The 27,673-nt window shown below is 40.3% G+C and overlaps 1 protein-coding gene across 2 annotated transcripts in view; it reads right to left on the bottom strand.

The window, feature by feature from the left end:
- The window catches only part of ano3 (anoctamin 3), a gene marked incomplete at its 5' end in the record, with an annotated part of 29,413 nt that extends 3,571 nt beyond the window's left edge, over positions 1-25,842 (bottom strand). Inside the window, 16 exons of one of the 2 annotated variants that reach the window (XM_083916086.1) lie at positions 201-365; positions 766-906; positions 1,036-1,118; positions 3,360-3,420; positions 4,596-4,692; positions 4,817-4,951; positions 6,608-6,729; positions 6,824-6,879; positions 8,040-8,146; positions 8,659-8,793; positions 12,608-12,652; positions 12,759-12,859; positions 12,940-13,095; positions 13,237-13,367; positions 15,879-16,085; positions 25,779-25,842. In XM_083916086.1, coding sequence (XP_083772212.1) covers positions 201-365; positions 766-906; positions 1,036-1,118; positions 3,360-3,420; positions 4,596-4,692; positions 4,817-4,951; positions 6,608-6,729; positions 6,824-6,879; positions 8,040-8,146; positions 8,659-8,793; positions 12,608-12,652; positions 12,759-12,859; positions 12,940-13,095; positions 13,237-13,367; positions 15,879-16,085; positions 25,779-25,824 — 1,788 coding nt within the window. The remainder of the gene's footprint in view (positions 1-200; positions 366-765; positions 907-1,035; positions 1,119-3,359; positions 3,421-4,595; positions 4,693-4,816; positions 4,952-6,607; positions 6,730-6,823; positions 6,880-8,039; positions 8,147-8,658; positions 8,794-12,607; positions 12,653-12,758; positions 12,860-12,939; positions 13,096-13,236; positions 13,368-15,878; positions 16,086-25,778) is intronic. The other variant, XM_083916085.1, reaches the window with a different exon arrangement.
- Between the last annotated feature and the right edge of the window lie 1,831 nt (positions 25,843-27,673).

Raw genomic sequence — 27,673 nt, 5'->3', positions numbered from 1 at the left:
GTATGCGTTAGCATCAAGAATAAAAATGCTAAGAAGGAGAATGATCATGAGAAAGAGAGACAAAAAAATCTCAGGAAAATAATGTCTTTCTGGCAGTGGATGTGATATTTCCTGGAACAAAGTTCTGCATAAATGTTTCATGAAACAGTCATTGGACAGAATATGTAAACGTGCCAGATGATGCTCGTCCAGACACCCACCACGTTGAGAGACATGATGATCATAAAGTTGATGCAGACGCCAGTGCCGGAGGTGGCAAACTGCCAGTTCTTCTTCACAAAATACCAGCCCAAGGAAGCAAACTTCTCCATTGCAATGAGACGGAAAACCACCACGGCAAAAACAGCTGTCAAAACGAGGGAAATCTAAGCAGAGGTGATGGAGAGAAAGGAAGCACAGAGGAGGTTATATGCACGTGTGCATGTGTGTGTGTTTGATGCACACTGCAGTTTAGGTTGTAGAGGTTTTATCCTATAATGAAATATGGTGAAGCATAAAAAATGACAAATTATTGATTAAGAAACTATATATTAAGGTGAACAAAACACTCATCATTCAAATGTAATCAGTAAACAAGAGAAATGAAGCCATCATAAAGGTCAAATCGACTATTTCCTCTCAATACACTTTTCATCCAGCAGGGGGAGATGTTGTGCCACTGGTCGATCATCATAAACGCTCCAAAGGTGGCACACAAAATAACGGTGATCTCACTCTGAGCCTGAATCCCAAAAGAGGAGATTATTCAAAGATCAAAGGGTTTACCATGAAAAATATTCCGGACACAGACACCATGAGCCGGCTGAGTTTGTCTGAGAAGGGTTGGAAAGGCTCTGGCTTGCCAGATATGGGGTTGACTCTCTCCACCCTGGAGTACTTGGCTTCAAACTGAGGCCTCAGCTCCTCCTGATTCACAACACACAATCCTGTAAGAACTACTGAACAGTGTATTCTTTGTCTTTTTATGTCATAACATGCTGCATGAATTAATATTGTGAGGTGTGCAAATGGTATCAGATTTATTTAAGGACGTACCTCTTCCTCCTCCCAATCGATGAGATCCCAGTCATAAGTCAGCTCTGCCCTCCTCCTTTTCCAGAACTCCAGGAATACTGTGGCTGTAGAGCGGATAAGGAATCAGTCATATTAAAGATCAATTTGGATATGTAGCACACATTTTGATTGATAATCATGTGAGTGTAGAGGGCCATTCATTGTGCACACAATGACGAACCAGGGCAAAAACACCAGATATCCTGAGTGAAACACAGACTGCAGCGACCTGCATGGCCCATTATGGAAACTGATTACAGACGTTAGTTCACACTCTGCTGTCTTCTGTGGAGAATTTAAGGAAAAGACGCAACAGAAAATAGGCTTTACTTGTACAATGTTTCACTCCCAAGTTGTGTATTTGTTAGGTGAGCTCCATTTTGTTTTAAAATAATTAAAAAGTGAAGCTTTACGTGGGCACAATTCACTCTGGAGGAGGCATTGTTTTCCTTTGTGTTGGACTCTATTGTTACTTGTGCTGCACACCACACCAGAAATGATGTTGGTAGTCTGTTACTGTCAGGACTTGTTATGTGTTCTGGTTTAATACAGATACATAACACCAGAAGAAAAAGCTTTTTACACACACACACACGCACACACACACACACACACACGCACACGCACATACACACGCACACGCACAAACACACCAGAATCCACATTTATGTGTTTCAATAGTATACAGTAGTAAACAGTATGTAGAAAAATGTAGTTAGAGAGAGTGACAGACGGAGTCAGCTGAAAAGAAGACTGCAATCATGTATGATCTATGACGGACAGCACACTCTACTGCTGATTCTGCCCTTTTGTCAGTTCCCATTAGACTTTCACATCATGCACATGTGTGATTTTGTAGCAGTGGGACCAATGTTTAATAAAAACTGACAGGAGTATTTGATCAGTGCTGTGCAGCCTGAACACAGCTCTTTTATACATCTGATTGTATTTCATGTGATTGGAGCTGAATATAAAGTAATAAATTAATCAAATAATTGTCAACTATTTTAACGAGAGAACATTTGCAATGGGATCATACCCGCTGCAACACCATATCAGTAGGGTGTGTGTGTGTATGTGTTTGTGTAGGGGTTAGGGGCACTACTTTCTATCCTCCAATTTCCACACACAAATAGTTTTGTCTGGAAATACTCCAAGAGGAACAAGAACACACAGACCAGATGAAAACAATACAATCAAATCATTTTTCAAGCAAAACTGCCCAAAAATCCCTCCTCGGCAGATTCTCACTTCGCTGCATATCCATGACATCACCATGGGATTTTGGACATTTTTTTAGACTAAACGATTCATTGAGAGCATTATCAGCAGATTAACTGAAGCGAATTGCCCATGCAGCCCTGGTTGTGTTATTTGTCAACACATGTGAACACAATGTGTTCTTAAAAAGCACCAGAATATGAATCTTCAGAACAACTTTGACTGCTGTTAAAGATGTTGAAGTTTAATATAGCTTGACCCACTTTTGTTTTAAGGCAGAGAAAAGCAGCCTTCTCAGATGCCTACATTCTGTCCCTTTGGGCAAACCAATTTTTCATCTCTATCTCTTGCACACACACACGCTCACATACAGCAGACCTAGAGTGCACTCACTCAGTGGTGAAGTACTGTTACTTTGGTCCACATTGCCAAAAGCCTTCATGCAGGATTCAAAGCTGCTGCCAACCTCAAGTCAGCGAGGTTGGCTAGACCTCCCTTGGCTTTCCAGCTCTCCTTGGCCTTCATTTAGCCTAAACATGGAACACAATGTGCCAAGTCTTCCCTCTGGGCACAGGTGATTATTTACCATGCTGGCAGAAAGATGGATGTGTGCCAAACACTGCTCACACTCTATAGTACAAATATATTATAGCTGGGGAACCATAGCTGCAATATACCGCTATCATGGTACAGTTCGACAACCCTGACAGCCAAGCGATAACCGCCTGCCCTGGAGAAATGTTTAATTATTGAACTAATTACATCAGGATGGCACAGGGAGTGTAAGTGCAAATGTTCAATCAGAGAAACCTGACCGTGATTTATTCGCTGACAAATGTATTACGGAGTGAAGATCTTCTGTATTGGCTCTGCAGAGTGTTTACTGTATTGAGTTCTCTGTTGAAAAGCTTTATGTGTTTGGAGGAGTCGAGTGCAGAGTGAAAGTATGAGCACTGACACACTATTGTATAAATAGATTTGAATTCCAGAAGGGTTTGTATCAGGCAACGCACATAGTTGAGGTAATACAACAAAGTGTTCACAAAATCAGGAAAAGGGACACAAAAAAAACAGACTCCACCTACCCCATATAGCCATGAAGATAGCAAAGAACACAGTGCCACCGTTATCAAACAGATGGGTCACCTACAAACACAAGCAAACAAAGGGCTGCTCTGAAAAAGCGCTTCCTGAAATGGTGGCAAGAAACTAGGTTATGACTTTGATATATTTTCCATTTCAACAGCTTCACTTTTGTCAAAGACATGTCAGGATTTTGTGATAAACTTCGCACTTCAGTGTTTCTCATTCTTGAGTGTATCTGTGTTCCCCAGTTCAATATCCTCTTTATACGACACATAGAGGAGAACTTTCAACAGGGTTTTATGCTCCAGGTAATGTTTTTTTCCCAAGATCAAAGGTTCAATATAGATTTAATTTCAATATGTTGAAATCACCCACGGTTTTACTTGAAACCTCCACCAACCTCCAATTTGCCGGCAAGACAGTCTCCTTGACATTTGAAACATCCATCTATCTTTGTTCTTTTGTATTTTGAAATGCAGCCCTTACAAGGTCAGTTTATCAAGAGACTCACATGCCCTGGGTTTATAAGAGACTGAAAACATTGATTTTACAGGAATAGTTGACATTTTGGGAAATAAGTTTATTTGTGTCTTGCCAAGAGTTAGATGAGAAGATTGATACCACTCATGTCCGTATGATAAATATGAAGCTACAGCTAGCAGCCTGTTTGCTTAGCTTAGCATAAATGGTGGAAACAGCTATCCTGGCTTTGTCCACTGGTAACAAAACTGGCTAATAGCACCTCGAAAGCTACCCAAGTCAGACTTTATATCTTGTTTTTATCTGTTCAAAAACAAAGTGTAGAAATGATAAATAATAACAAACATTTTTGGTCTTACCCTTGGACAGAGCAAGCAGTCTTTGTGCTAAGCTAAGCTAATCAGCCTTTGGCTGTAGCTTCTTATTTAACGGTTGGCAAGAAAAGAAAGTAATCAATTATATTTCTAAAAATATCTAACCAAACCTTTAAATATTGATTTTTGTTTCAATATATTATCTATCTATCTATCAGAACAAACTGGTTTCAAATTCCAAATTATTTCGAAATAATCCATTTAAAGCTCCAAGATCTCTGTGAACATGACTCCAACCTTAAAACTCTCTAATTTCTGGGGTGATGAGAGTTTTTGGACCTAAAAATGTTTGTAACAAGTTTATAATACACTAGAAGAGGATGAGAAACTCTAACGTACTTAAATGCTGTGACTACAGATGAAAACCAAAACTGCACTGACCTTCGCGTAGACACAACTGTCGCTCAGCGTCCACGGCTCACATGTGTCCTCACACATAGGACACATGATTGTGGTGTTGGCTTCACAAATCTCTTTACTGGCGAGACAGTGAATAAGCACATTACAGCAATAAGACATGTTCTAAATGACATGTTCTGCTATTTGTATCAATACAAAGGAATATGTGCATCTTATGCGGTACGCAGATTGTGTTAACTGACCTGACTTGACTGGAGTCCATAGTGAAGAGACCATAGAGGAAGACAAAAACGCCAACCAGGGCAGCAGGGATCAACATGCCCGTGTACCAGCCCAACCATGCAAAATAAAGACCGATTTTCTCACCAAAGTACCTCCTGAGAGAGAGACAGAGAGAGAGAGAGCGTGGTTAAAATCCATCAATAAACTGTGCTGACTGTTAATTAAACCTGACCATGTTCAGTGAAGTTGTGTGTTAAGTCACTGTACTGTTGTTGTATTCCAATGGATAGAGAGGCTGCTGGGCTGTAAGGCCACACAGTAAAATGCTGCGGTGGGAAACAAATCAATAACTGGGTCTGCTCCCTCAACCACAGCTGTCAGGGTGCCCTTGAGCAAGACACTTATTTCACAACCGCTTCAGTAAATCAGCTCGGTGGCGCTTAACTGTATCAGCCAACGTTGTATTTAAAGGTATGTATGTTATGCTCATTTTCAGATTCATACATGTATTTAGGGGTTTCAGTTAGAACATGTTTACATGCTTTAATGCTCAAAAACACTTTATTTATTACATTATTTTATTTAATGTATAGGGCCAATTCATAATGAACGTTATCTCAGGAAACCTTCCATATAGAGTCGGTCTAGACCACACTGATTTACAGAGACCCAACAATTTCCCCATGAGCAAAAATCAACAGTGTTCCAGTAATGGTTCCTGGTTTCAGGATAAGGGCTGATGTACACTACAGGTTTGTCAGTACGAGTGAGCACTTTCACATTTTTTTCACATTGTCATTTAAGGGATTGTAGTTGTATAAATATAGATTATAACCTCTTTAAATACAGTATTGCAATAAAGCAGATCTGCTTCTTTATTTATTTGTCATGTGAGTGTAGAGGGACCTTGGTAACAGTGTTGGAGCCAATTGGGTGTTCTTTGGTTTCTTTTTTGAAAGCTTAATTTAGATACTTTGTGTGTTGGTATATGACGTCACAAGGGGGCGGTAACCCCTCGCGCATGTTACAATATCACAGGCACACACCTCAAGCTAGGCATACGCTAAATTAGCAGTTGCTACCTATGAGTGAGTTAGCCAGCCTACCTCCTTGTAGCGTGTACTCCACAGGACTCACAGGAGTCTAGTGCACATGCACTGACGAGCACTCGATTGGAGAGAGCGGAGGAGGTCGGTGGTAGGGGGGGAGGGGTGTAAGAGTTGGAAACATTCGAAATTTGACTTTTTAAAAAATTTGAGTCAACTCGATCTGCCAAACTTGCCGACTGCAGCTTTAAAACGTTTTATTGTTTGTTTAATCTGTACAAAATCCAAACTATAATTGAAAATGTGTGGTGATAGAGTTATGTAGTGTAATTTCGCCTGTTTCCAATCATAAAGCTCATCGCCTCATGGACCCAGCTTTGTACTTCATACTAGAGGTATCGATCTTCTCATCTCACTCTTGGCAAGGAAGTGCATTTGAAGTGTACCAACATGTATAAACTTGTCACGCTAAAATACAGCAGTGCAAAGGCAGCCATAAACTTAAGTGATGTCATCCTTTAACTGTTAAAGTAACTCCATCAGTGCAGAAATATCGAACATCCTTGGATGTCGGGGAACGATAAACAAGCCGACAGCAGAAACCTGGATATCTTTATAGTCATGGGCTTTAAACAGAGCGATGAACTCCGTGTTCTCTTTAAACAACACCTCCTGGATATGATCAAAGACAGAATGAGGCTGATAACCAGGACACTAGAGCTCCCATAAGTGTCCCATACCAGCACATGATGCTGTGTTGATTACCTGATGAGGTCCAGAGGCTGGTATTTGTACCACATTCCCCAGCGGGCCCAGCGCTCATACAGAAGATGCCTGTGGTTCTGGGCACCGTGCGTCTTAATTGGGTGTCTGCTCTTGTACCCACCCTTATGAGACAGAGAATAGAAAAGTCAGTATTATAAAGAGTCGGACAATTTGTGAATCTCTACAGCTTTTCAGTACAAATATAAACCCTCTCACCTCATGAGGAGGAAATGCAGCCTCGTATGTGTTGTTGCCTAATAACCGGTTGATACCTTAGGAGAATAAAACATGTTGTATCAAAGGATGCAGATATACTAGCAAGAGACACAACGACACCACATTTAAAAGTTAGTATCAGTCATGATTGGGAAAGGGGTCCAAGGGTTCATTTAAACCCACCAAAGTCACAACTATTTACTATATTATGTAACTGACAAGCTGCATTAGACAAGCACTTTAAAGGCTTAAAACAAAAACAGTTGAATTTCAAATAGCTGCTAACACTTTAAAATAACCTTTTTCATTTTAGCTGGGCCACAATTACTTTGTGTAGAATCACTCAATCACAATAAACTGACTGAATTGACTGTAGGTGATGTACTGTGTGAAGCAGTAATGTTTCAGAGGAAAACAGTGTGCGTTTCCATCGTCATTCCTACTAAAACTGTAGATAAAGAGAGCAGGAGCAGGGAGGAATGCATCTGAAAAGGATTTTCCACTCTTGTGGCAGTTCTGATCTCATTCGTTGGAAAGCAGAGTGGTCAACAGTATCAAAATATGAATGTGAAATCTGTTCCAGCCCTTCAACGCCAAACTTTAATCAGCGACAGCAGTCAGACAAGATAATAGATGTGGGAGTGGACGGGCAGTTTGGTAACTGTTGATCCCACAGCCAGAAGGAGGGGAGGGATCAGCCGCAAGTGGGGAGACACAGACAGCTCAGCAGCAGCCCACATTGTAATCATCCCACAGCAAAACAACAAACAAAAGCATACTTCCCCTCACTGCCTTACTATCACTACAGGAGGCTAAAAATTAACAGTAAAATCAAGTCTCTTTCACTGATGGTTTTAGTCATGACACAATAAACACAAAGCAACCAGCAGAAAAAACACAGAAATAAAGACAGAAGTATTGTGACTTTTGTGTCTTTGCCACTTATTGGAATTATTTAGCTGATTCTGTCTAATAATAAAGCTATGAGCTGCAAAAGTAACAGAAACAAACATTAAAAACAATTTATTTTCTAAAATATGTACACTCTCTCATCCCTTTCTCAGTGAACGAATGTCTTAAATAGGTCATGATGATGGATACTTGTACGCTGTATATAAATGAGCATGGGAATCCCTCGACGCAAACGCGACACGACTGGAAATATTGTTCCGTACGTGAGAAGCAAGAAGAGAAAACGGCGGGCGCGGTGCCTTACCCATTTTTGGTTTTCCATCCTCATACTTGGTGCGCTGCAGCACATGGTGGACTATTCTGCTCCTGGTGGAATTGGAGAAGAAGGTCTGTCTATTGTTGATGGTGAAGCTGGAAAATAACAGCACACTCCTTCAGTTATTCATCACGTAATAATACATCATTCAGTCATAGCTTTTAAAGGGAGCAAAGACAATAACAATGCAAAGCTCATTAAAACTCAATACACATTTTTTATTTATTTGTATTTCATATGTGTATTTGTATTTTATCTATATGTATTTAAAAAAAAAAGAAATGTGATGGATGACAAGCGATGGAAGAGTGGAAATGATTCATTGACAAATGAAAAAAGATGATGTCTTTCATCAAAGTTTCGTCAAAATGAAACAGAAAGGACAGGAGGAGGAACTTCATTTCATGCACATATGTTGCTGTAATTTGATATCTTATTTATGATCGGCTTGCCTTTTTATTCTGAATTTCCGACTCAAATCTCTGAAATATACATGACAGCTGCAGAGCAGGATGAAAATCAGCTAACACTTCTGACACAGACACTGCCATTATGTGACCATCTGTTTCTGTGGCGGCATGCAAGACTGTGTTCCTGTTCTCCTTACTGATGCATGCGTGCTCTGCTGAAGGGAGCTGTGTAGCAGTCGGTCTCCTCCAGGTCAGGCAAGGCCTCTTTGTCCAGTTTCATGGGATTTCTGGGAAGCCAGCTTTTTATCTGACGACATCTCAGATGAAACCTGCTGCACAGATGCACAGAGAAAACAGGATTAACAACAAAGATTGACACGAAGAAAGTTTTTATTTGATGTGGAACAGTCGCTCCTTTCCTTGTTTCCCTAACACAACCCTGACATGCCCGCACCACCTCACACTTACTAAAAAAAAGTAGACACACACACGTACGCATTTCAGGCTGCAGACTATTCTTCATTTTCACGTTGCTCGTGAGCCTGAGAGAGAAACAGCTTTCCAGCTCAAATCATTGAGGTTCCCGCATTTTTTAAGGTGTCGAGATAGAGAAAATTAAAAATAGGTACAAAAGAGCACATTACTCAGTAAAAACCGTTGCACACTGAGGTGAAGTGTTTTGAAATCAATGTCTTGACTTGTCCATGGGTAGTCATTCTAAGAGTGTGTTGTAGATAAGATAACGTGGGACTTGAAGCACAACACAGTTATAGAGCAAGTTTGGTAGGTCCTGTTGTCCAGCATAGATGTTATATAGGGTTGTGAATGCGGTTTTACTACTTGACCTAAATGCTTACAACAGTATGCAAATATGCCCACAATGTCAATGCTGACAGTATGATGTTCACCAGCATAGTTTAGCGTGTCGTCATTAATCAAAATCAAATCAAATCAAACTTTATTTATATGGCGCTTTTCATACAGGAAAGTATCGCAAAGTGCCTCACAAGGATGTACAGAAAAAGATTAGCTTATAAGCACTAAATAAGCTTAAAATACATAGTACAGCATAAAAAATGAAGGGGTCACCAACTATTACAATTCATCCTGAGGCAGAGCAGGAATGTCTGTATCAAATTTCATAGACTTTCATGCAATAGTTGCAGACACATTTCAGCGTCAACCTCATGACGGCGCTAGCTGAAAAAATCGGGGGATCTCCAAAGCCATTAGGATTCATCATCTGGGCAACATGAATGTTTGTACAAAATTTTATAGTTGAATTGTTGGATCCAAAGTACAGGAACAACCAAAATTGGCATCCGTCGAGCTCAGCATCAGGTGTGCTGGGTTTTATTTGCCCACATTTGCTGCGGATGTCTCTCTAATTTATCAGGCTCTGCTCTGATATGGATTGAGTAAACATGACTGAGAATTCTGAGTGAAAACACAGCAGCCTGAGAGCATTTTATGAATTTTGTTGTGAAGATGAAAGGTACTGTACAGAAAGTAATGATATCAACCCAGTGAGCTGTCATCACCTGCACACGGCCCATTTATTCAGCTTTACAGGGACGTGAGTCAGTGACAGACCATTAGTAAACACATAAAGCCTATTTACGACTCGGGTGGATTTTTCTCCGAGGAAATCCGAAATGACCTCGTTGTTCACAATGACGGAAAAACACTCTCACACAAGACTCAAAAGTGCTTTGTTCTCAGTTGGACAGGAGAGTCTTTCTTGTCTGTGTGACTTTTGTCTGCTCACTATGTGTGTGTGTGCGTGTGTGTGTGTGTGTGTGTGTGTGTGTGTGTGTGTGTGTGTGTCCTCCAAGCACGACCATTAAAATGTACTGAAAATAAAAAACAAGTAAAAAAAAGTATTATCCATATTGTGACCTCCAACTTTAAGGGGTCTACTGACTACTGTATTTGTATTCATAATGTATTAGTGATAGTTTATCGATATTAGAGTTGTTCCGCTACCAATACCAGTATGGGAAATGCCTCCGATACTGCTCTATGCACCGAACTGACACAACATTATTTAGCACAGATAAAAACGACTTCATCTACTTTAAAGTAGTTTATTTATGTCCCTTTTTATTGTGACTGGCTGCCAATCTAGATAATAAAAGAAAGTTCTATGGCATTCATTCTCTCTATGTTTAGCAATCATATCACATTCATACCGGGTTAGTAGCATACAGCTGTTAATAATACACATGTATTTTTTCGACGCACTGGTATCAGATCAGTACACGGTATTGGTTGATATGTGTTAGCGCCATAGAGAACATGAGGCTTTGCATTTTGTGGCTGATTAGTTAATATCTATTTTTGCTTAAATGTATAATGATTAGTGATAACTGATATTTTGTTTTATCTTAATATAATCAATGTCTATTCAGTAGATATGGTTTTATTATTCTCTTATTTTGTCCTGCTATCACAAATTGATACTGCCGTAAAGCACAGCTTACTGTTGTGAATTGTAATAAATGAGTAATGTGGGCACCTCAGCTTTGCAATTAAGTTATCGGAGCAGGACGGGAGCAAAAATGTTCTGACCGGAGCTCAACCATCGTTTAGGCATAAGAAAAGTATTTTTTTGTCAATGAGTTTGATTTGACAGATATATACGGATACCCAAGATTTTGCTTTCGCTCAATGTGGATTATATTTTGAGTATAACTCGCAGCATTTTACCTTTTTACATCAGCCTCGTTTCCTTGTTGGATTTTCTTTGGACTTCATTGCCTTATGACAAGCACGAGTACAGAAACTTTATGTCCTGCAAGAGTGGCAAATAGGTTGCCCCTTCAATATGCGTTAAGGAAAAAACTGGTATTGAAAATTCTCTAATTGATATAGTATATCAGTCCGCATGCGTTGAAGTATCATAAAACACTAAAACAGGCACATTTATGAGCTCTGTTCAAAACAGAGCCAATGAGGGGGAAGCAACATGAGTCACACCCTGTTTGCAGTTTGATGGATAAAGAAACCAGCCGTCCTTCATGACCAGTAATATCCCACTTCACTAACTGCTGCCCGATCAGAGCTTTATAATGGGCTCATTCAAAGCGTACGCATAAACGTCTGCCATCATTGATGCGGTTCAGACATCTCATCCCCGGATGGAAAAACAATCTTGATGTTATTAAGAGTTTAAAAGTCAAAAATTCTGCTAATCTGCTGAGAGTCCCGCCACTTCAAATCAGTGAGAGAAGCACAAGCAAAATGAAAAATATATTGTGTGAGACATCCAAAGCTGCTCTGATGTTGAGTTCATGTAAAACTTGGATCACTTTTAGTAAGGACTCAATTGGGAAAATGTTCTTTTAAGGTGATTTAACGAAAAGAGGGATTGTAGACTTTACATACCGGTAATTAAGATCTACATGCAGTATCTTATCTATCTAATCAAAGGCCTTCTTCTTCTTTCAGTGATTTGTTGTTGCACTGTTTCTTCTGCATTCCAGTGAGATGTAAGTTAGATGAGCCCTGCGCAGAGCCTGCACAACTCATCATATCACATCAAAGTGTGTCTCTCTAAAAATAGTATGCTAATCAGTCTGTGCGGCTCCATTTGTTTGACTGAAAGATTGCAAGTACTTTAAAGAAAAGCACCGTCAGTGTTACAGTATCATACTCTTAATGATGTGCCTGTAATGCAGGATGCTTTGCTTTGTGAAAAGGTTGGAAAGTTTAATTAATCACATCAATTTAACGAAACAACAGTAAAATGCACTTAATCACTGATTTTTGAACGACTTTCCAAACACTTCAGTTATTGCTACTCATCAGTGCTGCACTCAGGGGGTGACTATTTAAAAATCTAACCCCAGACTTCATACGTACTCTTTATTCACTCATGGTCTGTGTAAGGCTTTGATTCATTCTGGACTAATTAATATTCGCTCAGTGGTCGGGTTAAAAAGGATGATTGCTTGACTCAATGTCTCTGTTTGAGTTCTTCACTGAGAGATAACTTTCGTCTTAAAACACCACCTCCGGCTCACATTACGGCTTAAGCCTCGCAGCTGTGTTGCTCATGAATTTCATTAGAGACAGTGAGGCATCCAGCATCCTGCCTCCAGACAGCAACAAAGAAAAATAATCCTCCACCTTAAAGTTACTTACCTGCCCAAGGTTTTGCTTTTCCAGTCCGTAAAGTAACATTTTTTCCTTAAAGGAGAAAAAAAAGACAAGTTAGAGAGACTGGATGAAGTTGCCAGCCACTGAGGAAAAAACAGACCTTCACACTCTAATCTTTTTTTCTAACTACGGTCACCTGAAAGGCATTCGGATGTTCATCTGCTCTGCGTATTTGCAAAGCGTATCCCAAGGAGCGTGGACCTTCACCAACATGATGTCATTGTTTGTCAAGGAGGGCTTTGAGATTAAAAAGAAACAGAAGTTTGAGAATTGAGCTGAGAATTAAAAGAAATAAAAGTTGTTGGGTTTCTTTTTACCTCTTTTTCCAGCATTAGACCCTCAGCCCGTAAATTCTTCTCGAAGGTGCACCTCTTTTCCACCTGTGGACTGGACTTCTTGTAAACCAGGATGTAGTCGATGCGCTTTTTCCCATCTCGGAAAAACAGCCCAGAGGAATTAGCTGGATTCTTTCCCTGTAGCGACAAGATCTCATCTATGAATTTCAGATGCAGGGATGCTGATCACAGGACTGCTTATGCTTGAAGCTTCTCAGTGTAAAATGTAACACAGTGAACATTTGTGATAATTACTGTGGATTACTGGGAGCGTGATACCTGAAGTGAGTCTGTGCGGGCCTCTAGTTTAGCACGGGTGGCAGGCTTTTGTAGCAGAAATGACTGGTCTGCTCTTGTTTCACTCGTAGTCACCTCTGACTCCTCCACGTACTGATCCTTTCCCGCTTCTGCTGCACACAGACACAGACAGCGCGGTCAACGACACAGTTATTGAACTGGTAACAAGACAAGGTATCCTATCCGTATTAAGTCTTTTGTCGTTGCTCAAGTGAATATTTTCCTTAATCCAATTGGCAACATTTAAATGAGATCTGAGCTAAATCCAAGTTTTTTAAATGTTGGCGCCAGTTTGAGAACGACACCCTGAAGCAGTTTAACAGTTCCATGCACGGGTGTTGAAACCGGGCCGATCATGTTTTCCTGCCTTTCTGAATCTCTTCACACTGATGTGCATAAACAAAGTAAAATTCAGTTAAACCCACACTGTGAGGCAACACAAACAATGCAGACTGCATTGAGACATCCTTTTCCAGATTGTTTTCAAAACTAACCAGATTGCCTTTCTTTGTCACAAACAAGAAGAAGTCGGACTTATTGACGAGCGATAACTCTTTCACACAACGGAAGCTTTTCTATTTTCAGTGTGGTATGTACTGCTTCTCTGAGGAGGAAAGTAGATTTAGTGAATATAACAGTCCATCTGCCTATGTCTAAATTTCATAACACATGCACCCTAAATGCGTGACATGGACATAGTCTACACCCTATAGCTATGGAGAGATGCATCATTTCACAGCACAGGTTTTGTGTGACAGCTCGGCTCGTTTTTCCAGTCAAATGTGTCTCCTTTACCACCAGATCAGTGTGACTACAGGCAGAACGCCTTTATACTGCTGTGCTGAAATCAGACGTAAAAAATCTCAATGATTTCAACAATATCAATGACTAACACTGATGATTATTACAAAAATGTGTGGAAATTAACTACATACTTAGCATTTCATTTAAATCACAGAAGCATCCAGACTGAACAGCTTCATTAAGTAACTGCAGTTAAATCAGAGTCTCTAGAAGATAATGGGTTGTATTTTGTGTGAACACATTATTGGGCCTTGGACCGAGATAATTCAGTGTTAATGCAGAATCACTAGCTGTGACAGTTTCCTTTTTTTTTACTTTCTTTAGTGTTGAAAGTCCAGAAGGTTGTGGGGGGAGTTGTTTGCGGTGTGTGAGAATTGATGTCTTTTTTTCAGACTTCAATGTGAATTTCCTCCACACTGAAAGCCAATTCAGACCATTTGTATTTGGTGTTAAAAGTGTCAACTGTGCTGAAAAACGACTCAGAACTTTGGCCGATGTGGGCCGCTGTAGAGAATCAGAGAGCAGTCTGAATCTACACTGCAGGATCGTGCTGTGTTTTCACTGCAAGAATCAAGGTTCAAGGTATCTTTATTATCCCCAAGGGACAATTTGGTGTACAGCCAGCAGTAAAAGCTATGCGATGTGAATCAACTGAATTATTTCCAGTATGAGGTGTTACATATTTGATCAGGTAACTGTAGGCTAGAGTGAAATGTGTACATAGACAGTAAAACCAAACGTGTGTCACATCTTGGGTTAACTCTCCAGCCCCCTGTCAGTGCACACAGGTGGGAAGCTCATCTGTCTGTCGTCACTCCCTCCTTCTGTCTGCTCACTCCTCAGACCAAACAGAAAACAGACCTTTTTTCTCAGATGTCTATTTTCAGCACGACAGAGAGACACTTTCACCGAAATAGCAACACCTCACCTTGTGCTGCCTCATCTGCATGAAACTGCCTCTCGCTTCTCTCTTTTGCACACTGCACTCAGCAGCGAAAATATCAAAGTGTCAGGCAAAGGACGTCTCAAGGTCACAGAAATGCCAACATGTCGAGGTGAGCTGCATGGGCCTCTGAATGTTCTCGAAGACATTAATAAGCTGGAATTCTTTTCCTACTTCAACAGGCATTTGCATTTTTTTAGCCATCTATAATGTGATGTCCTGTTTTCTGCCACAACAGTTTCTCTCCCCCCGCCCCACGGTCTCACTGCCTCTGAAAGTGCACCAGGCACATGCGATTGTGTTTTCTAAATCCACTGCTGGATTATCACAATCTGCTCGATCAATATTGTGCACACGACTATCACAGGAATTATGAAAATCTGTGTTGCAACCATCTCAGGATACACAGAAATAAGCAGTTTTCATCACAGACATTATGTGGATCTGCTGTAAGAGGCTAACTTGTTGTATCTAAATATTTTATATAATATATATACTCTTTTATTTTTATATCAGTATATTTTTATATCTGTAAGCAATATGATAAATTGTGAAACTGTCATAGTATAAAGAACACAGCACCTTATGCATACATTGTTATGTTGACGTGAAAGAGTCAAAGTGCTGATAGTAATTAAAAATCTATTTGTGTTTTTGAGAATCGATACAGTATTAATATTATTAATATATTGCGATACTCAAGTGTATCGCATTATCCATTAAGTATTTTGACTAACCACTGCAGATACTTTGAAAGGTTAACTTTAAAATCAACACGTAACAGTGATGCAGACTGATGTAGCCGCTCTCTCATGAATCATTTTATCCACTGATGGTGTTCAGGAAGACGTTGGTACGTTCCTCTCAGCAGACTGACCTGTCTTTGGGGGCAGGAGGCTGCAGGAGGTGCTGATGCTCTCACTCAGACCCTCGACTTCTGGTTTGGGCTCCGGGCTCAGAGGCACAGACAGGAAGTGGTTGAGGTTGATTGGATGAGTCTGACTCTGGGCCAGGCAGGGCAGGCTGCGGCGAGACGGCTTCAGGCTTTTCTCCTTCAGGATCTCGCTGATGCTGGTGTGCATTCCTGAGGACGAGAGGGACAGAAGTAGAGGGGAAGTCATTTCACTAGTCACTTTAAACATTTATTAAGAATGACAGTAAAATAAAAGACCCTGTAGCAGATTTGTGAAAAATCTATCTATTTTATCATATTTATACATTTTGTTTGTATCATGTCTGCATGCTTATACTGGTGAATAAAATTAGTCAGAGAAACTTAAGGTGCAGTAATAAAAACGTATTACATAATTAGGAGGTAGGGGTGGTGCTGCGGTATCAGCAGAGAATTCAGTTTTTTATGGCTGCACTGTGCATCTGTATGAGTGCAGCAGCTGATGAATGAGCCTGTTACATGGGAGCATAAAGGGACACTTCACTCCACAAGTTCATTTTAACAGTTGACAATACAGCTGTGAAAGGAGATTTATAACGTCAGTGATAAGAACCCTGATGATGTCTTCAGGTTTATCCATTATCCCTCACAACAGATTTAAAAGAGAAAACCAAAAAACACTGAGGCCTTTGGGATTGGAAGATGTGAGCATTCAGCAGGCAGGCGGGTTGTATTATGGGAAATGTAGGATCCAGTGTTTTTTTCGAAACTTGGCCCATCTACAGTAGGGACTAAGAGTCGGGTGTCTCTGCCTCTGCTACATTCATTTTGAACCATTCTTTTGAAAATCTGGCTCTTGTGAGTGACTTTATGAGAGTGTAAAGCCCAGTTCAGACCACAGATTCATGACAAGACGAAACTGTTGCAGACCAAGTTTCAACTCATCCCATCTCGTCACGATTCAGTCTTTAGTCTGATCTGGGCTTTACACTAAATCACGGGAGTGTCCCTTAACAGTAAAACAGCTGATGGCAATAAGATAATGCTTCATCACAACACACACTCATACATAATATAACACTCTTGTTTCAGCGCAGTTTACTATGCTCACACTGTCAAACCAGGCAGGGCTGATCAAATAGGACTCAATATTCTGCTACTGTGTTGCCTTTCTCGCATAAAATGTTTTCAGAAACACATTTTAGTTTATGATTTAGCTGCAATTTAAAAAAGTTTGTGACCCAGGCCGCCAATATTTTCCACTGAGCAAGCACCGTCATTTAGTTGCATTGATTGGTTGTAGGTTTATCGAATTGCATCCAACAGTGTTTTGCTCTGCACCGTTGATAACTCCCCTTGAAAAAAAAAATGAACTGCGAGGGCCCAGATGAACACACATCTGCAATTAGTCGGGTGATGCCAGGCTAGTATTATACAGTATATACATAATCTTTTTCATATTAAATAATGCATACTTGGGCAGTGAATTAAGAATGTTAGTAACATGCTGAAGTAAGATCTCAACATAAACTCGGAATAAGATGAAACAACAAACATGAGTCACTTAAAAAGGCATAAATGGCCCATTACATAAAGAGGGAAGGAAAATAACATTTAAGAAAACCCAGTAGATCTAGTGCATGAACTGATGACAAGGGAGTAGATGGAAAAAGGGAGGGAGGGAGAAATCACTTCAGTCATCAACTGGTCCATCCTTTTATGGGCTACAGTGGTGAATGTATTAAAACCACTAGCACTCCTCCTCCATCATCACACAGCTCAATACCTCAAGACAAGCCGCATGATGGTGCACCACAAACCTTACAGCCATACGCTAGTGCTGCAACCAATTTAAAAACAGATACACGTAATAACATTATTCATTTGCGCGTCCTTATTAGCATGTCATTGTTTTATTAACACCAGTAAAGGTCATTTACAAGGTTATTCCAGTGATAAAAGAACTATATGGTGATCGTTGGATGATTGATTCAATAATACTGTGATGATTAATTGTAAAGAGAAACTCGATTAATAACGGAAATAAATAATGAATGTCCAGCAATTGAAGCCGACCATTGCAACTGACCTTCACACCAGGCAGCAGCTCCTGACATTTATTCATGAATTGAAGGCGCTCCCTTTCAAATGGGAACGTGACTTACTCTCGTCTCTGGTGGGGAATTCTCTATGACCTTCCTGAAATGTTCAGCTGCATTGATAATTTAGTCTCTGCACCCTGAGGCTCAATGCAAGCTACGCAATAACTCACTCTCATGACAATGATCCCAGTGGGATTCCCCCAGTGCTAAAGAGTGAGAGGGAGCTAGTTAAAGATATGAGCTCGAGGGCCCAGGGGAACCAGTGATCATACTGTTTAGTTCCTGTGCTGTCCCACAGATATGAAATGAATGAAAGTAGTGAGCTCCAGCTAAAAGCTATACGATGAATAATTGAGAAAGTGAAAATTGTTGAAATCTTGATGCGAGACTAAATTCTGCTTGCAGCTGGATTTCACTCTACTCAAGAGACAGATTTAGAAAAATAGCTGGAAATAAAAGTCTTTTACACATAAGAGGGTGATTAATCAGCACAAAACACGACGAGTAAACTTTAAATGAGTCAATTAAAGTTAATTTCTCTTCCGGCGAACAACAAGGCATGATTTCCCGGTGCTTTAATTATTTCTACAGTGTTCACAGGCATTCAGCTCCCCTTAGTTACTTTTAATTTCATTAAATCCAATACTTTACATCAATACTGAGGTGTAGATTGCCAGGCTATCATTAAAGAGTCATATTGTGCCAATTACATCTGCCATGAAATTCAGAAACCAGAGATTTTATGGTCTTGTGAGCAAGAGGGTTTGTTTCTCTCAGCCACATGCTTTATGACCGGCTGGTAATTCAGAGCTGTGTGCTTCCACTCAAGAGTCCAGAAGCCTGAAGAAAAAGCCTCAATTCTTATTTAATACACCTGCCCCGCTTCCGCTCCATTATGCTGATCGATACATGGCTGCTGTTGTGTATATATTATCAGAGGTGCATTTACTGGATTTAGCTGGTCTAGATAATCCCAACAGACATCGGCGAGGCTCAGCATGTCTGGGATGATACATCACAGCAGAGCGAGCTAATGGGCCTGCAGGGGTGAGGTTCGGTGGTCCCTGAGGAATCTAGCATTTTAAAATAGACTCACATGTTAGACAGAGTTGGCGTTGTGTAAAATTGCTTTCATAGAAATGAAAAAAAAAAAAAAAACACTGGTCAAATCCCTCAGACTCTGTTAAATTAAGGATATAATTATGGTTATCATTGCCCTGTTCTAATTTACTAATGCAGGCAGACTGTGAACTCTGTCCCACAGTGACAGCATCTGTGCATCACATTCTAAAGACAGTGCATTGTGTAAGTCTATATAAATATATAAAGGGTTCATCTAATGTGAAATCCTGTGTTTAATCTCACTGCGCACCGGCTAAAACTGGTTTATCAGGAGAAAATTAATCCTGTGTGTGTGTGCCAGTTGGTATGGGAGTCTGTGGGCTGTTGCTATGAGTCCTGCACACACACAGAGAGGAGGAAATGAAATAATAAAGTAGACGCTAACTGTGAAGTGATGAAAGGAAAAACACCTCAGTTTTTTCTCTGCATCAGCATGACACAGGGCATTGACGACAAACCCTGTGTGTGTGTGTGTGTGTGTGTGTGTGTGTGTGTGTGTGTGTGTGTGTGTGTGTGCGTGTGCGTGCGTGTGCGTGTGCGTGTGCGTGTGCGTGTGTGCGTGTGTGTGTGTGTGTGTGTGCTCTCACAAACACAATCTCAGGCTCATCTGACGCGGAGCTGGACGAGATTCAGGGAAGGTCGTGATCTGGGATTTGAATCTCTCCTGGGCAGCTTGTCCATGACGGTTTTGTGAAGTGAGATTTAAAGTTTTTTGTCTTTTTTTGGTCTGTGCATGTGTGTGGGTATGATATATTGTGAATGTATACTGTGTACTAATGTTTTCGCTTGGAACAAACACCCAGAACGTAGGTTGTGTTATTTGCATGTTATGCTCCTCTTGATTATTTCTGTAATAAAAAGTGCACATCCCTGGCAGTGCCAGAGCACGATTCCTCTATATGTCTCTATGCAACTGTCACCAATCTAGTCTGAGCCAGCTGGAAGAACAAACATTTAATTTAGAAACGTCAAGGATTTTATGATCAATTGCTAGCTGTTATGTATGAGAAGAAGCAAAACAATGCTGTGAAAATGAAAAACAACTATCCAATATGTGTAAAAAAAAACAAACAAATGAGATTTTTGTTTTTAGTCATTTGTCCACAATGACCACGAGAGACCTGAGCAGAAACTTAAGCATCAAAAGCCAAGGAGGTTGTACAAATAGCAAACAGAGAATTCAGGTCAGTGGGCTGTTTCCCATCATGCCTCTGTGTTTCCTCGTTCTACTCTATGACTTCAATAATTCATGCATGTTCTGCCCATTCGCACTTTCAGCATCACAGCTTTCAACTGAGGAACATTCTGCATCTGGACCTTTTTAAGCACAACAAACATGATTATTGCCTTTCCCTTCCAGACTGCAGAGGATTCTTACTATGAACGAGTGTGCAAAGGAGAAAAAAAAACTCTTAGAGAAGCAGATTCAAAACAGTGCTGCGGTGGGTTTATGAAAATGATCACGTGGAGGCAGGACTGAGGCGAGTCTCTCCAGAAACCTTCACTAAGCAATTAAGAGTGAATTTCATCCTCTGCCTGGCACCATATCAAACAACACATAGACGGAGCAGAGCTCACAGGCAGAATTTAGAACAGTATCATCAACAGCCACATATCTTGTGTTACATGTTGAGAACTTGAGGCACACCGATGAATCTCGCCGACCAAAGACCAGTATGAATTATGAGGCATCCCTGGAGCACCAAGCAGGAAAACTTTTTTTCTTTTTAAGTAAAGCTATCTTTTACGCTAGAGCTGAAAGAATAACTTCAGCACCCTTTTCGCTGACTGCAGGTTTGTAGCTTCAGATTTCATGGAGAATATTATATAATTGTATTTTCTATTAAGAACAGGAAGAAATAAAGTGCCAGTACTTTCTGAAATGCCCCACTGACACATCCATTTTTGGCACTCAGCAAAATACCATTTTTTTTCACAGTCATATGGACTAACATGCACGCATGGCCGGACGGTCTATCACAACAAACAACAGTGAAAAATCAGATTACAACACACACGCAGAGGGAGAGTGACCTTCTCTGATCAAGTCATCATTACTCCACTTTATCTTTACAGAGAAAATAGTTGTTTGCTGCTATAATAATGTTCTGACTGTCAAGTACAGCCCCTTTAAAGCCACAATATATTGAATTAAACTTTTTCTAAAGAAAAAACATATTAAATCGGAACAATACAAGACGTAGAAATTCAAAAGCATTGTTACATAGGGCTTCAAAATGTTTCCATGTTTGATAATAGTAAAATCTGACTTCCCCCGCATGATCTAGCAGTAATTTATCCACTCAAATACGAATATGTCCACTCATTCATTCATTTAACAATGATAAATTATGGTTAACTATTGAAATCTCATTTGTTGAAACTCCTGACTTAAATGAAGTGGCTATGAAATATATTGCAGCTAATGGATACAGTGTAAATATCACAAAACGGCTTACTGCCTTGACCTTAAAAACTAATAAATGTCTGTTTGAAATATAACTCTATGTAGTGAGCATAAAACTATTCACCTGTTTGCTCATTCATGTTTTATTTTATGGAGTCAAAGTGGATGTAACAGTAAACAAAAATTAAATATCCAAGTAAAAACAGTCTAAAATAACTAATAATTTGCTGCACAGACATCGTTGCCAGTCTGTCCATCACGTGTAGCCTTGGCCGACAGTGTGACCGTGAACACACCTCCCAACCGCTGGCACTTTTTACCCCGGTTTAAACAGATTCAGGACCTCATTATACAATCCTGGCAAAACCTCTGGGTTGCATCATTTGAGCAGATTAAACATCTTCCTTCTCTCTCAATCTCTACATTCATCCCCGCTCCTTTAATGTCTCACTATCTTCTTATGTCCCCTGATTGCTTGTGATTTCTACTACGTCACAGGATTTTCCGCAAAGCCTCTCAAAGCTGTGTGTGTCCCTGTGTGCACACCTCCTCAGGGGATGCACACTGCATTGTCTCCGGTAAACATTAACACGCATAAAGGTCACTGCAGAACATTTCAGTTCCACCAAGAATCGCCCAAATCAGTATTTTTGGCGGACGGGATTAAACTGTAGAAAAACTTTTGGCTCCAGAAGAACTTCTGTATTGTTCTTATAACCTAGCAACAAAACCGCTGACTATTTAAAGACTGCAAAAGTGTTAAAGCTGGCGGGAACTGCGAGAACATACACACACACAGAATGCAGAACAATAGAAGCTTCTTTGTTTTGTGTTTTTCTAATCTCTTTGTCTACCTGGCATGCTACAATTTCATAATTTTTACAACTTCCATAAAACTGATAATATTCTACAGCAGCCTGTATAAATCACTGATGATACTAACTGTGTATGTGCTCTCCCAAATCTGCCCTGAAATGAATGTCTGTATCTATAAAACCATCTGCCCGCTTGCATAAGAGAACAGGTGGCCCGCTTAGGACTGTGCAATCAAAGGTTTACACACACACACACACACACACACACACACACACACACACACACACACACACACACACACACACACACACACACACACACACACACACACACACACACACACACACACACACACACACACACACACACACACACACACACACACACACACACAGTTAGAAAGTGTAACAGAGGACAGGACTCTCAGCCTCCAGTGAACCAACCCATCGACCCCCCCCCCCACACACACACACACACACACACACACACACACACTAACACACACACACACTAATCTATAAACTGTTTCCATAAGGAATTTAAGCAGGATATTGCTTGATATACAATACTGATTATTTAGAAACTATAAGTGAAGTTGCTTGTTAGTGCTGTAAATAGGTTTAACAGTGCGGGATGATATACGATTATTTTCATCATCAATCAATCTGACGATCATTTTCTCAGCAAATCAAAGCATTGTTTGTTCTATAAAACACCAGAAAATCGTGAAAAAAGCTGTTACAATATTCTACAACACAATATGACGTCATCCAATGTATTGTTTTGTCCAACCAACAGTCCAAAACACCAAATTATTTAATTTACTATCATGTAAGACTGAGAAAAAGCGTCAAATTCTCACATTTGAGAACATAGAACCACTTTTGTTGAAAAACGTCTTAAATGATTCATCAGATATCAAAATTGTTTCCAATTATTATTATTTTTTCAATCGACTAATCATTGAAACTCTATAATAATACACGTAGAAGCATGACCAAAGCTTTGACTTGAGTATTCATATGTAGTATTGTGTAGTAGTGTGTACTCGATATACTGGGATTGCCTCCACATGGCTCTCACAGACTGTTCCCCAACTCATTAAATACTAACGTTTTGTCGCAGCCATCGGCGTCTGATAACATGCAAGCACGGCTATTAAAACAAAGAACAGAGAGGCTCGGATTACAACACACACAGAGGGAGAGTGACTTCCATCTCTGCTCAGGACGCCATTACTCCACTATGTCTTTACATAGCAAATATTTGTTGTTGTATTAATGTTCTGAATGTTGAGTAAAGCCCCTTTATCTGGCAGACACTGAGTGTGTCGTTAAGTTTCAACAACAACTTTATGATAAGTCTGCCAAAGAACATTTGTAATGCACTCAGCTCATGGAAGGTAATATCAGATGGCTGTGAGTCATCCAAATGGAGCTGTGTTTTCTAGTTTTTAACCAACCGAGCGAAGAAAAATACCCTCATCTCAGGTTCTTATCTTCTTATTTTCATAATCAGTCCCTTTTCTAAGTCTTTGTGTTCTTCACCCAAAATATGTTTCCTCAGTAGCAGCTTAACAGAGCTTTTTAAAAAGGAAAATTGGAGAAAGATTTAACTCCCATGTAAACCACCTGATATTGGCTTCCAGGTGATTCAGAATCAATTTTCAGATTCAACTGATTACCAATAAAGCAATAAAGGCTTAGCTCCAGCAACGCTCAGAATAAGAAGCTTTTCATGTACAGAAGCACAACGCTACACTCAGCTCTAAGCATTTTAAGGCTCTCACATAGGTTTTGCTTATTGTATTTGAAAGCGTAATATATTTTGACTTCAGCAGGACTTAGTGAGCTAACATTCACCTCCTTTGCCTTTAATTTAATGGTGCACTTAGCGGTCGCTGAAATATTGAGTGGGCCCTCAGGCCTGTAGTGGGAATTTTTCTTTGCATAAATCTGATATCATGTTGTGCTATTTGTTTCCTTTTGGCTGGACTGAAGTCAGTGGAAAGAGACATCATTACTGCATGGAACCCAATTCATACAATTACTGAAGTTAATAGGATCACACGATTTCCAAACAAACCGTTATGGACTCATGTCAGTCCCTATTGTGCATGTAGGTTAAGGTAGAAAATAAAGAGCTACTTGTCAGTGAAAATAACCTGCTCTTTTTTTGTTCAACTAGTTTGTTTTCACACTTAAAACCAGCGTAGAGACAGGAGCTGCAGCAGATAAGCTATCACCCTTTTCAGCAGGGCATCCCTCACTCATCAGCTCAGCGTCCTCTCATTAGACGCCAGGGGGTAGACCCTTTCATCCTCCTCAGCCAGGTGCCTCGACAAAAAGAGCTCATGGCTCCCCGTTTATGAGCCTGCGACAGCACGGAAACAAGAAATTTCTCCACTATTTTTCTAAATTTAGACAACCAGCACATGAATAATTAACACAGTATTAAATCATCACTAGTGTTCTCTAAAGAGCCCATACTTAGGGTCAAAAATCAATACTGGCGCAGCAGTGTAATCAAGCTGGAATGGAAGATTCAGATAGATGACTTGATGGCTATTTATTTATAGATTTGAAAGAAATCTGCTCCAGTGTTTGGAGACCAATTATCTTTCTTTCACAGAACACTTTGATACCAAATGTGGTTGTGGTTGTTCCTAAAAGCAAATATGCCAAATAGACACCAACATGAACTGGAATCTGATGTCTTGTCTCATCTTGCTTTTTTCAATAACTTGGAGACTGAAGGACAGGAACATTTAACAGCCTCAAATCACTTGAAAAAAAAATCTGTCAAAGCCTGAGTGCAGCTATTCTTGGCAAGCTACTTCACCTTTAGCACAAACTATTCTGCATCCTCCTGAACAGATTTGTGCGGAACAATGTGTATCCTTCCTCAAATCACGTGCACAATGCAATGCAATCACTGCTTGCTTGTATGGCTGTGCAGGTTTTTTTAATAGCTCCCTGAAAGCTCACTGCAAGTTCAAAATGATACAAAAAACAACCTTTTCCAAAAATATGCACTGATCAGAAGGCCACGTCTTGTATGCAGATGTATTATAACAAAAACGGTTTAAACACAAAAAAATATCTGATAAATAAAAATACAAGGTGTAACCTATTATTTGCTTTAATTGCATCTATTTAATTTAATTGGATCCTGCTAAACAAATGATGCCCTATAGGTCAATGTAACGTAAACTAGTGGTTAAAATATGAAAGCGCACAAGGTTCATAAACAGGCTTCATCCCAGGAGGCTGCAAGACCTCCAACTCTGCGTCAGTGTAAGTGCAGAGCCCGATGCCTCCGAGTGCCATTCATCACAGTAAACTATTTAACTAGAATAGAAAAGTCACCACACATCACGCTCAGCTCAAAAACAAATCACTACCGGACGCGTAATGATCCCATTATATAGCGACCAACCTTTCTGCTGCTTGAAGGACTGGATGGAGCCCGAGTGGTGCACCATTGCGACGTTCAGTCGGTTTCCAGCGTTAATTGAATTCCGTATTACGAGAAGCACGATTGCAGAATACATGGGAAACTAAATGTCGGGGTTGCGTAGGTGTTCTCGCAGCTCCCATCCTGCCCAACGATCTCACGGGCGATGCGCAAACCCCAGCAACACCTGTCTGTGAGCTCCGCATGCTCCACCGCCACCATCCATCCAAGGCTGTTGTCATGGTGACGGGTGGAGGGTGTGGGGGGGAGGTCCTAAACATGGACACGTCCCCCCCGGCCTGATTTACTGACTCCAAATAAGCTGCGGGAAATGACCAGAGCAGCGCATCGCAAATGGACCGACAAGGACATGTATCGATCCGGTCATCGGTCAAAGTGTTTTAGGCTGTGCGTGATGAAAGCTGCTCGGTTTCACTTTGTAGAAATAGTTAGACTCAGTTAGTGCTAACTAAAATACAGTGCAGTCAAACACTCTTCAAACAATTGGGAGATTATGTAACAGGCTTTATAGTTCACATTTCAGACACTAAAAGCCTTTTTTTAAATATTTATATCCGGCCATTTGGCTGCCTCAATGACACTTCATCCTTTAAAAACTCACTCAGAAATGCATTGGTGCAAAAAACAATAACAACCCAAAACAACAAGAAGAAGGATTTCACATGAACCTTCACATTGACCTTATGTAGCCTAAACTTCAAATTAACGCACAGATGACAATATCTGGTGTTGGTAACTGCAACTTTATGGAAATATTAGAAAAGACCAAAATATCAATAGATGGAATCTGGACCATTTGACTTTTTCAAGGCTGAACTAGTTGCTTTGGCAGGCGTTAAATACTGAGGCTGTGAGAAAAACTGAAAACAATCAATACTGTAGCTCAGTGCTCACAGCCCAGCTCTGCTGACACACTGCTGTCGTGGCGGGGGGATCCCTCTTAAACGAATGGTTATCAGTCTTTAAAACTGGGCGGGGTGTAACAAATGGCTGCAGCACACGTGAAATGTTAGGAAAACGGGTAACTTTGTCATGCTGGCTTTATTGTGCCACTGGGACTAAACTAAAATGAAGAAATTGTATTTGGTTATTGAGTCTCTGCAGGTTATGATAGATTTGGACAACAGAATGTATACAACACCGAATACAGTATAATTAGACCTAAAATAAGATATTTCTCTGCTGTACCACTCTGCCTTTCTCTCTCACTCTCTTCTTTTCATTTTTCTATTTAAATTTATCTTCTTTTTTAGTGATATTAGTGCTGTGTTGTTCCTCTTTCACATATTTTACTCTTGTTTTTGGCTTTTTACTTTCACACATGACTTGGGAAGACATGGAACAGGAAGCATGTTATCACTAATCACACACACTCAATTTATGTGGTATCTAAACCCGCACCTTACTGAGAATAAGTCATCGAAACATACAATATTGTCTCCTTATCACTTTGCATTAGGAGTTTCAATCGCACAGCATCAACCCAACAGAGATCTTATCGAGGTTTATCTGCAAGGTCACTGGTTTTATCTCAATGTCAACCAGGCAGCGCTACAGTCCGGCAGACGTCCACTCGTGATTTGAAGCTCAAGAGAGTGAAACCCTTTGTGTTGTTCATACTGTTGTGCGCAGACACTGAAGCGAGTGCTGTGATCTGGTCAGTCTTCAAAGGGTCACAATAAAACAGATTGCAGTCGGTTCTGTAGTCCTACTTTTGTGGATCAATCTGTCTGTGATGGTATTCTGGGGAGTAGTCTGGCATCTGTCAACGATGCAAATACCATCTGCTTTCTTGTAGCTCAGCACGCCTCTCCTCCTCCCACTGTTCTGGTGTTTATTGAAGACTGGTGTCAGGG

This window comes from Echiichthys vipera (genome assembly GCF_963691815.1).
Source record: "Echiichthys vipera genome assembly, chromosome: 7".
Classification (NCBI taxonomy): domain Eukaryota; kingdom Metazoa; phylum Chordata; class Actinopteri; order Perciformes; family Trachinidae; genus Echiichthys; species Echiichthys vipera.
The sequence above is the reverse complement of the archived record's forward strand: the minus strand, read 5'-3'. Positions and strand labels throughout refer to the sequence as shown.